At 44.4% G+C, this 12,363-nt stretch overlaps 1 protein-coding gene across 2 annotated transcripts in view; it reads right to left on the reverse strand.

Annotated features, from left to right (window-relative positions):
- The window catches only part of LOC148540565 (protein tyrosine phosphatase domain-containing protein 1-like), a 78,184-nt gene that overhangs the window by 24,330 nt on the left and 41,491 nt on the right, over positions 1-12,363 (reverse strand). Inside the window, exon 9 of one of the 2 annotated variants that reach the window (XM_088444371.1) lies at positions 12,011-12,088. The exons of the other annotated variant lie outside the window; for it this stretch is intronic. Within the exon in view, the coding sequence (XP_088300497.1) occupies positions 12,011-12,088 (78 nt within the window). The remainder of the gene's footprint in view (positions 1-12,010; positions 12,089-12,363) is intronic. 2 annotated transcript variants of the gene reach the window in all.

Genomic DNA, 12,363 nt, shown 5'->3' on the forward strand with positions numbered 1-12,363 from the left:
GCGTACTGCTGTTAACGAGTGGCTCTGAATGAGGGCCTTTATTATATGCTGCTGTAATGCAATTAAATGGCTATTGGCAGGGTTTTTTTGCCTTATATTAACCCTGTGTGAGCCATTGTATTGCAATGTTTGCTGAGCTCTTACAAGTAATGCTTTACACTTCTAATATATCCAAAGAGGGGTAGAGGAAGAAGACTTCTTACTGGGACACTCTTACTGTATTTGTGATTAAATTATAATGTTTAATGAAAATAAGGTTAAAAAAAATTTGTGTATCAACTTTATGTACAATAAAAATGAATTATTTTTAAATTGTGTCTATGTTACTTATTTTATTCCGGTACATAGAAGAATTATATTTCTGTATCCAGCTCAAAAATAGTTTCAGGCTGTCTAACTATTTTAGCAAGTATAATACAAATTGTTTCTTCTAGTTGTTAGGACAATGTTCCGCATTCTAATTAAAGAACAGTGTCATATATTTCTGTGAAAATTATTTTTCTAAGATGGACCAAAATGCCACACATATAACAACAACAACAACAACACAGAGGTCAGTGTAGCTGGATACCAATCATACGGAGACCTCAAAAGTGACCATACATTTATAGCCAATATAATACATCAAATTCTAACAGCTTTATAGGAGTATATATTCTCCCTATTATTGCTATATAGCCTTGTGCATGGATGAAGATTATACTACTGACTTATACCTTATGACAGTGCTTCCCAAACTGTGCACCGTGGCACCCTCGGGTACCTCAGGACACTAGCAGGGGTGCCTCAGGCTGGTGGTCCAGCACCAAATAAAATTCATTATGGTCAATGTAGTTTAAATATGTGGACAAATAGAAGCTCAAACCTGTCCACCACCACATAACTGATCCTAAGGATGTCAGGTCAGCACAATTTACTTCACTTTACTACTGCACCACATTTTTTTCTGATTTTCTCAATAACAAACTTTTGGCTTAGGAGTGCCGTGAAAACAATGCCAATACTCTAGGGCGCCATGATTCAAAAAAGTTTTGGAACCACTGTTTTACGAGACAAATAAGCAAGTAAATCCTTGTACCAACATGTATCAAGAAAACATTTTTTTAAAACACAAGTCTATTTAGGGGAGTTTCTCCTTATTGCCAACATTTTTTTTAGAGATGATTATAATATAAGTATATTAGGGTAAGGCTACAGATCCTTTAGTAGTGACTGCATACATTAGCTTGACATAAATAACCATTTGGTCAGGCAATTTGTGAGAGAAATGTGCCCACAAACTGCCTAATAGTTAATCACTCTGTGTTGTCCCACCTTGACAGAGTAATTGTAGTAGAAACCCACAGGGAAATCTTCAAACATAATGTTAATATCAGGTTGTCAAGGTAGTAGTGCAGTTTAGATAGATGAAAAATAAGTCCAGTGTGCCTGGGTCCTCTGGCTTCAACTGTCTCACCATCATGAATTAACAGAGGACAGTGGATGAGAGAGCCAGGGGAGGCTGCTGGTATGAAAGATACAAAGTGACTACTTCTGCTTTTGGTATGTACGCAGCTGTCATGTCCTGGTATCTGAACACATTGCAGAGCATGAAGTGTGGCTACCAATGAGAGAGTACAGGAGATAAAGTGATACCTGATATAGAGAGATATGTATCTCAAAGTGAGTCCACGTGTGCTGTCAGCACTGGTGGCACTCAGGGGCCTATGTACTAAGCCTTGGAGAGAGATAAAGTGAGATAAGTACCAACCAATTAGCTCCAGTCACTTTACAAGCTGTGTATGAAAAATGACAGGAGCAGATTGGTTGGTACTTTAGCTATGTCCACTTTATCTCTCTCTCCAAGGTTTAGTACATAGTCCCCTAAGACAGATAGAGGATGCATAATTTCACCTGGATGCTTGGGCACATCCAGCCTGTAATGTTGCCCCACCTATAAATAATGATGATATTTTTACCATTGTTTATTTTTCCTCACTTTTCCTTACCATATTAAGGATTATCTGAACAAAATATATATAACATAACATGTCTGCAGAGAAACATAACATAGGTTCATATTGCTCTTTAGGTGATGTACATATAACAGGGATCACTGGCTGCATTGCTCTCTAGGTCATCCCATAACTGTGCTTATCCCTTCTCCATCATATGGGCTCTTCATGTGTCTAAATATGTCCTTGTAAATGGCCCTTGTATACCACAAGTCAGTAATCCTTTATGCTTTTTCAGAAACCTCATTACCATGGATATTTCAATTATGACAACATCTAACCAAACTAAACTCATAACTTAAAACCGTACAAGTGTCTGAACTGTGATAAATATAGCAGACTCATTAGAGAGATGACAATAGAGCAGCTCTAGATATAATGTGTCCAATTTTACAATGAAATGTCACTGCCTTTAACCTAGCTGCAGTAGATGATTGCAGCTAGGTTAATTATGCTCATTACACTCCGATTGGACAAACTATCTGTCAATCTAACATTGCAAATGCCCCACCGGCCATGCTATATAAAGTCTTTACTAATTGCAATAAACACAGACTTTAAGAGAAAGGTTTGATTGGTTTAAGACAGCAGATATAATAGATATATACAGTATGTGTGCCACATGGAGACTATAATTTAACTACCTAAGACATAACACCCAGTGTTGTCACAACAATGTTTTAACAATACTGATTCCATTCAGCCGGATGAGATTAACATCTCAGGAGAAACAGTGCCTATACAGCTATGATTGGACACTTTAACTGTCAATCTCACAGTAAAGATGTTCATTGGTTTAGCTTTATTAAACTAGGATTGGCTACAAGAAACATCCATTACAATTGTAATCCGCTGATTGGTAGCTTTCACATATAAAACGGCTACCGGGGGAAAGCAACATTACAGGCTGTGATGTTGCCAAGCCCCAGGTGAAACACACATCATCTATTTTTTAGGGGCCCATTTATCAATGAGTTTTATCATACGCAATGAGTTTAATGTTGCTTGATATATTTGGAAACCCCATACTATATTTTCTGTTTGATATAATTCAGCTCATCTACTGAATTAACAATTTTTTCTGTTAGGAAATTGTTTGATGTTGCAACTCCACTGTTACAAAGTTAGTCAGTACTGTAAATAATGATGATTCACACTAAACTATTCTGTAGTAATAGCATCAAAGGGTTCCCCATCGATGGTCTCCATTAATGGTGCGATCAACCATTTCCATCAAGGGCAAGAAACCGCTAACGGAAAACCTTTGATGGTTTTAAACTTTAATGGACGACCCCCTACTGTAAAACAAGTATCCTGTCACGCTGGGAGGCGGTTTTCTGGAAGCTGAGGCCAGAGGCTGCGGGAGGAAACGGAGGCAAGGGGCCTGAATGTACGACCTCCGCATCCACGGGTCTTGGTCGTTGGTGAGACCTAGTCAAAGGTGCGGAATCTAACCCACGAGATGGTGTTCGCCAGTGACCCCACCAATCGGGATATTGGCTTGAGCTGCACCTCGTAAGCAGGTCGCGGTCCTTTGACTAGGTGACCAAAGCCTGTGGGAAAAAGGAGAAACGAACACTCGTGGCCCAAAGGGTCTGTGCCAGTAAGGGGCACGTAGGGACACTGTACTTGAGGTACAAGGAAGTGTGCACTGCGGACACACTCTACCGGGTTGCCGGTCAGAAAGAGTGCACCACGGTGCAATACTGTAACACGTAGGTAGAGACCACAGAGTCCAGTAACGAGGTGGGTAGTGGTACTGGAGCCAGCCAGAGATTATGATGCTGGAGAGGTGGGTACGTATAACTACACTCAGGCTGTGATGGTAAAGCACTGGTGAAATGGATAGTATACTGCACACAGCTGGCGGTGGTAATGCACTGGTGGAATAGAGGTATACTGCACACAGGCGAGGTGGTAACGCACTGACAATATAGCTGCACACAGGCTGAGGTGGTAAAGCACTGGTGAGATGAATGATATAGCTGCACACAGGCTGAGGTGGTAAAGCACTGGTGAGATGAATAATATAGCTGTACACAGGCTGAGATAGTAAAGCACTGATGAGATGAATGATACAGCTGCTCACTGGCTGAGATGGTAAAGCACTGATGAGATGAATGGAATAGCTGCACACAGGCTGAGATGGTAAAGCACTGATGAGATGGACGATATAGCTGTACACAGGAATAGATCACTGGAAGCAAGGGAACCTGGAACGAGAGACCACTAGTAACACTAGCAGCGACAATGGTTGTTCAGGCAACTACCTGATACACAGGAGCCGGAAATATACCCCTGGAAGCCCACTGATTGGTCCACAGCGTCAGCTGACCAGCCAGACTGTCAGGGGAGGAAAAGCAGTCAGAGCAGGAAGTATCATGGCGGCGCCCATGACAGGGACTCCGATCCCCGTGCACCAGGCCGCCCGGGACGCAGCATCAGGGAGAATGCTCAACACCTCCCATGTCGCCGCACGAGCCGCCCGACTGCCCGGGAAGTCAGAGGAAGCCGGCGGGACGGTAAGGGATGGCCGATCCCCGGCTGAACTCTGACAGTACCCCCCCCTTTCAGGGTGGACACCGGACACCCACCAGGTTTACCAGGAAATCTAGTATGGAAGGCTCGAACCATTTGAGGCGCGTGAACGTCTGTGGCCCTGATCCAAATTTTTAAAATCTGGGACTCGAGGATGTCTCCCAAACACCGTAAAAAAAGGAGTGGCTTTGGAGGAAGTGTGATATTTGAAGTTATGTGAAAATTCTGCCCAAGGTAATAGATCCAGCCAGTTATCTTGTGAGGAGGAAACGAAGAGTCTTATGAAAGTCTCCAGCTCTTGGTTAACTCTTTCAGTTTGCCCATTAGTTTGTGGATGGTAGGCTGAAGAAAATTTTAACTTTGTTCCACAAGTGCTACATAAGGCTCTCCAAAATTTAGCTACGAATTGAACTCCGCGGTCGGAAATGATCTCTTTAGGAAGTCCATGCAACCTAAATATTTCCTTAATAAAGACTCTTGCCAACTGCGGAGCAGAAGGGAGACCCATTAATGGAATAAAGTGTGCCATCTTAGAAAAGCGATCCACAACTACCCATATGGTATTGTATCCTTGGGAGCATGGTAGTTCAGAGATGAACTCCATGGATATATGGGTCCAAGGCGTATTAGGAATGGACAGGGGTCGCAGGAGACCTGCTGCCTTCTTGCGAGGAGTCTTATGCTGAGCGCATTTTACACATGAAAGAATAAATTCTCGAATATCCCCTTTCATTGTGGGCCACCAATAGGAACGCTGAAGAAACTTGTAAGTCTTGAGGATGCCAGAATGGCCAGCAAACAGAGAGCTATGAGCCCAAGTTAGTAATTTTCCCCGTAGTTCTGGGGTCACGAAAATTTTCCCTGGGGGAGGAGTAAAAATCTGAGTAGAGGCGAAGACTACAGGATCTAAAATTGGTCGGGAACGTTGATGATCCTCTTCCTGAGTGCTGGACAAGAAAGACCGTGAGAGGGCGTCAGCTTTTCTGTTTAGACTGCCAGGACGAAATTGAAGTTTTAAATTAAATCTTGAAAAGAACAAGGACCAACGGGCCTGTCTAGCATTTAGACGGTGAGCCGTTTGGAGGTAGATTAAGTTTTTATGATCCGTGATCACGGTAACTGGAAAGTTGGCTCCTTCAAACAAATGCCGCCATTCCATTAAAGCTAACCACATAGCTAGTAGTTCCTGGTCACCAATTCCGTAGTTCTTTTCGGCAATGGAAAACTTACGAGAAAAATACCCACAGGGATGGTACTTTCCATCACTTAAGATTTGAGACAGTACTGCCCCTACCCCTACTGAAGAAGCATCTACCTCAACTGTGAATGGTTTGTCCAATTGGGGTTGGCACAGGATAGGTGCAGTGGAGAAGGCTTCTTTTAATTTTTGGAAGGCTTGGATGGCAGTATCTGGCCAGTGAATGGGATTGGCCCCCTTCTTTGTGAGATTTGTGATAGGTGACACCAGTGTAAGGAAATTGGGTATAAACCGTCGGTAATAATTTGAAAAACTCAAGAAGCGTTGAGTAGCCTTCAAGGATTTGGGTAACGGCCAGTCAGAAATGGCTTTTAACTTCTCCGGATCCATCCGGAGGGTCTTTCCAGAAATTATGTGCCCTAGGAAGGGTACCGCAGTTTGTTCGAAAAGGCACTTGGATATTTTTCCATAAAGGTGATGCTACCGGAGACGGGACAAGACTTCGCGGACATGCTGGCGATGATCCTGAAAATTCTTGGAAAAAATTAGAATATCATCCAAACAGACTATAACAAAATTGTAGAGAACATCCCGGAAAATCTTGTTCACGTAACCTTGAAATATCGCTGGGGCGTTGCAGAGTCCGAAGGTCATTACGAGATATTCGAAGTGGCCGTCTCTGGTGTTAAAAGCCATCTTCCACTTATCTCCAGCTTTAATATGAATTAAATTATACGTACCCCGCAGATCAAGTTTGGTGAACACAGAGGCCCCGCGAACTTTATCAAAAAGCTCCGGAATCAGAGGCAGATGATATTGATTCTTTACAGTAATCTGGTTGAGACCACGGTAGTCAATACAAGGCCGAAGCCCGCCGTCTTTCTTGCTAACAAAAAAAAACCCCTGCCCCTGCTGGAGAAGTGGAGGGCCGGATAAACCCCTTAGCTAGATTTTCTTTTATATATGCCACCATAGCGGCTGTTTCAGGAACTGATAATGGGTAGGTTCGACCCCGAGGAGGGTTCTTACCTGGCAGGAGCTCAATACCACAGTCCCAGGAACGATGAGGTGGAAGTTTATCCGCAGCCTGTTCGCAGAATACATCGGCAAAATCTTGTTAAGCTGCTGGTAGACCGGGAACAGAAGAACACTTGGGCTTGTCAGATGGGGGGAAGCTTATATTTCCACTGGAGGACACCGTATTAGTGCGGACAGGGAGTACTTGGACGAGACATCCATGGAAACAACTTGGACCCCACAATAAAATCTGCATACTGGACCATGCAAACGTAGGGTTGTGCTTTTGTTGCCAGGGGAGGCCTAAAACTAGTTCATAGGCTAAGTCGGGAAGAACAAAAAATTCAATTGTCTCCTGGTGCAGACATCCAATCTGGAGGAACACTGGCAGGGTTTTAGAGGAAATAGATCTTCCTAACAAGGTTTTGCCATCTACACCTGAGAGCAGTAACCTGTTTGGCAATGGAACCACCGGAATGCCTAGGGTCTGAACCAGTGACTTAGAAATGAAACTGCTGGCAGCCCCAGAATCCACAAGGGCTTTAACCATCCTTGTCCTGGACCGGTAGGAAAGTGACACAGGCAATAAACTGTCATTTATTTGGGAGGAGTCAGAAATAACCCCCAATTGCATGCTCCCAACATCAATTAGGGTTTCACGTTTCCCACCAATACAGGACAGTTCCTTAATATGTGCTCCGGAGCAGCACAATATAAGCACAATTTATTTTGAAAACGCCGGTTCCGTTCGGCGGTACTTAACCGGGATCTGTTAATTTGCATCAGCTCCTCACTGCTAAGGAAGGAAGGAGGGGCATTACCTCCCAAGGATGGGCGATCCCGAGGACGATCTCCACGCCCCCTATTTCCCCACCGCTCTCTATGGCGAAGGTCAATCTTTATACAGAGGGATATAACATCTGAGAAGGCGGGAGGTAAATCCCTAGATGCCAATTAATCCTTCATCCTCTCAGATAAGCCATGTAGGAAGGCTGCCTTCAGTGCTTCCTCGTTCCATTTTAGTTCGGACGCCAGGGTTTGAAATTGTACCACATATTGCCCGACGGACCGGGTACCCTGACGAACGCGAAGCAAATCTGAAGAAGCAGAGACAGATCTCCCGGGTTCATCGAAGATCCTTTTGAAAGCTGCCACGAACTCTTCATATCTAGATACGAGTGGATCTGCTCGTTCCCACAAGGGGGAGACCCAATCCCGAGCTGCCCCGGTTAGTAACGAAATTACATAGGCCACCTTAGACCGAGAGGTAGGGAAATTCTGGGGTAGGCATTCGAACTGGATCTCACACTGGTTTATGAAACCACAATATCTTTGAGGCGTACCATCGAACCTCTCGGGAGTAGCCAAGTGTAAACGGGATTTTTGAGGAACGACCCCCGAAGGTAATACCGGAGAAACCGTAGGAGCGACAGAAGGTGGAGCATGAGACATAGTAGCCAGAGTGTTCTGAATAGACAGGAGCTGACCAGATAATTCCTGTAGGTACTGGGCCACATGTTGCTGTGCCGCCTCTTGGTTATCCATGCGAGCCGTTACCTGGGGAGCCCATAGCTTCCATTGGGCCTGAACAAACTGTCACGCTGGGAGGCGGTTTTCTGGAAGCTGAGGCCAGAGGCTGCGGGAGGAAACAGAGGCGAGGGGCCTGAATGTACGACCTCCGCATCCACGGGTCTTGGTCGTTGGCGAGACCTAGTCAAAGGTGCGGAATCTAACCCACAAGATGGTGTTCGCCAGTGACCCCACCAATCGGGATATGGGCTTGAGCTGCACCTCGTAAGCAGGTCGCGGTCCTTTGACTAGGTGACCAAAGCCTGCGGGAAAAAGGAGAAACGAACACTCATGGCCCAAAGGGTCTGTGCCAGTATGGGGCACGTAGGGACACTGTACTTGAGGTACAAGGAAGTGTGCACTGCAGACACACTCTACCGGGTTGCCGGTCAGAAAGAGTGCACCACGGTGCAATACTGTAACACGTAGGTAGAGACCACAGAGTCCAGTAACGAGGTGGGTAGTGGTACTGGAGCCAGCCAGAGATTATGACGCTGGAGAGGTGGGTACGTATAACTACACTCAGGCTGTGATGGTAAAGCACTGGTGAAATGGATAGTATACTGCACACAGCTGGCGGTGGTAATGCACTGGTGGAATAGAGGTATACTGCACACAGGCGAGGTGGTAACGCACTGACAATATAGCTGCACACAGGCTGAGGTGGTAAAGCACTGGTGAGATGAATGATATAGCTGCACACAGGCTGAGGTGGTAAAGCACTGGTGAGATGAATGATATAGCTGTACACAGGCTGAGATGGTAAAGCACTGATGAGATGAATGATACAGCTGCTCACAGGCTGAGATGGTAAAGCACTGATGAGATGAATGGAATAGCTGCACACAGGCTGAGATGGTAAAGCACTGATGAAATGAATGATATAGCTGCACACAGGAATAGATCACTGGAAGCAAGGGAACCTGGAACGAGAGACCACTAGTAACACTAGCAGCGACAATGGTTGTTCAGGCAACTACCTGATACACAGGAGCCGGAAATATACCCCTGGAAGCCCACTGATTGGTCCACAGCATCAGCTGACCGGCCAGACTGTCAGGGGAGGAAAAGCAGTCAGAGCAGGAAGTGTCATGGCGGCGCCCATGACAGGGACTCCGATCCCCGTGCACCAGGCCGCCCGGGACACAGCATCAGGGAGAATGCTCAGCACCTCCCACGTCGCCGCACGAGCCGCCCGACTGCCCGGGAAGTCAGAGGAAGCCGGCGGGACGGTAAGGGACGGCCGATCCCCGGCTGAACTCTGACATATCCATGGCGGGTCAATAAGGGAAGAGGATGGGGCTAAGTGACATGAGGGGAGGAAAGGTTAAGATCGATGGCCCCTGCAGTGAGTAAAAAACATTGCCATGTCTCTGCCATTGATGACAGAACTATGGAATCTCCGTCGTCAATGGGAAGACCATCGACCATCAGTTGCAAACCTTTGATGGTTGCTATCCATTTCTGGTCATTCCCACTTTTTTTTTTTTACATAAATCTCTTATTGACTACTGTGTCTTCACCCACTGCTAACTAAAGGAAGTTCTTAGTACTAAGACACAACATTGAGGAGAATAACAAGGCAAAGTAATGAAGACAACCTAAATTACCCCTAAATGTCATTTAAAAAGTTGCTAAATTGTAGGCCCATAGCTCAAATTAAATTTTTTTGATATCTTGGTAATATTTTTATGAACCATTTATGTGCAAATAGCATAGACTGAAACAGCAAGGAGGCAAGCAAGACAATTTTATTGTGTTGAAACTGGGTGGATTGGAGCATTACATGCTGAAGGTGGATGTGAGACACTTTGTACTGTACCTACATACAGATATTTAACTCAGTTGCAGAGGGCGAGAGCGGCAAATTTTAGGAGTTGGTGCCAGAATTACTGGCCCAAAGCAGCTCATGCGCCTGCTATGTGTCTAGGTGTTGAAGAGAGTACATTCACTCTGGAGGCCAATATTCTTCGGGGGAATCTGTGGGGTCAGCACACAGACTGTGAAGCCTCAGAAAGAAAGAAACTGAAAGCCCAAAGAATGCTTTACTCTGTTTGCACAGTCAGCATACATAGAAAAGCAGGGGATGGACCAGCACCATCACACTCCCACAAATTTTGTTATTGTCAATTGAGAAATACATCACTATTCCTATTTGCTGGGTGACTGGAAAGCCTTTTTATGTATATACCTGTAATTTTTACAGAGATCCAACAGCTGCCAACACTTCCAGTGGGACTTATTTTACTAAATGGAAATATTACTAAGACTATTCTACCAATATAGTAAAAATAAAAAAATGTGAAATAGGAGCACACTCACATTCTATTTTTGGAAACTGCCCTAATAAAATGGGATTTGTTCTATTTTTTCAGGGCTTGCTACTGCTTGCAGATAAACAGTCTCCTGTGCAGAAAAAAATGATAAAGTCTCTTCAGTGACTATTGTGCAGCTGAGACTCATTTTAGGCTGTCCCACTTCATTAATTTCAAGTTTTACATTTTCCTCCAAAAATGCTGTTTATTTAGGTCTTAAATTGATCATGAAAGCTTGATGATTGTAGTATATGGGTATTTGTGCACTTACCACAATAAATTCTCTTGGCACAAAAGCCATACAATTGATTTTATAATTACCAATTACTGACACCTCCAACAGGGCCTGATTATCTGCTGTGTAATCAAGTCTCCCGTCTAGAGCACGTGCCGTACACACCAGGGGAATGCTCGCCGCCACTTTCAGTAGGTCTGATCTGGTACCACAATACACTATTGCCCACCTCAAAGTGCTTAGCCCACTCATCCTGAACCAACCACAAATGCATTGCCTGCGGACTATTGTAACGTCGCACTCCTACATAAAACAGTGAAAGGGAGAAAATATGCTCTGTAGTCTCCTGTTAACTACAGAATGTCCCAGTTAATTTAAAAAGTCCAGTCTGTTAATCATATTTTATGTTGGGGGCATTAGGGTGACATACAGATGTGTCCACATACATCTATCCTCCATGCGCTACAAGTCGCGCTACACATAACGTGGGAGCTCCCCGTGACTCGGAAGCGCCAAGCGTCTTTCTGTGCAACTTTTACCTTAAAATTAATCTTATTTGCATAGCAATGTGAATATTTAGCACAAGCAGCTTCTGCTGATTAAAATGATATGCAGCATGCCCATGTTCTGTGTGCGACTGCAGGTGTATCTGCATGTGAAACGCTACTCTACAGTGTGAGCGGCTGTGACACTGTAACTTAGCATTTCACATGCAGATACACCCGCAGTCGCTCACAGGACATGGGTATGCCGCATATCATTTTAATCAACAGAAGCTGCTTGTGCGTTCTATCCACATCGCTGTGCAAATAAGATGCATTTGAAGGTAATAAGCTGCACAAAAAGACGCTCGGTGCTACCGAGTCACGCCACGGCATGGCGTGACTAGAAGGGATGTTTAACGCGCAAGGAGGCTAAATGTATGAGGACACATATGTACAAGGTGCATGAGTATACACAGCCCACATTTAGCAAGGAACACCAAGTAAGCAATAGGTGCACATCCAGAACCATGTGGTTTGCTAGAAAGAGGTCCAATAGCACAAGCAGTGTATGACATGACAAAACATCATATGTATTGTGGGACACATTTAAACATAGTCCTATATGGCCATATATATATAAATAAATAAAAATATCTCACCCTGCTCAGTTTGGTCAGATTTTGTCTCCAATCTCCATCGCAAAAGAGATTCAGATCCTTCTGATCCAGTACGGGCTCCTGAGATGGTAAAAGAGAGTATGGTGCAAAGTGATGCAGATATAGGGAAAGCAGTTCTGCAAATTCTGCACCACCGTCATATTTCTAAAGCCTTCTTATGCTGCCGACGCAAGCCTAGTAACCTAGTATTTATATATATTTATATATATATATAAGCCACTAACACTTCCTGAAGCAGCAAAGTGTAAAAACCAGCACTCACGTTTAGAAGGTAGAAATGTTCCTTTATTCACTTAGTGATAAGCAGCAGCGCTGCAACAGCCCGACGTCCGTTT

The sequence above is a fragment of the Taudactylus pleione genome, unplaced genomic scaffold (assembly GCF_031769625.1).
Source record: "Taudactylus pleione unplaced genomic scaffold, aTauple2 ptg000019l, whole genome shotgun sequence".
Taxonomy (NCBI): Eukaryota; Metazoa; Chordata; class Amphibia; order Anura; family Myobatrachidae; genus Taudactylus; species Taudactylus pleione.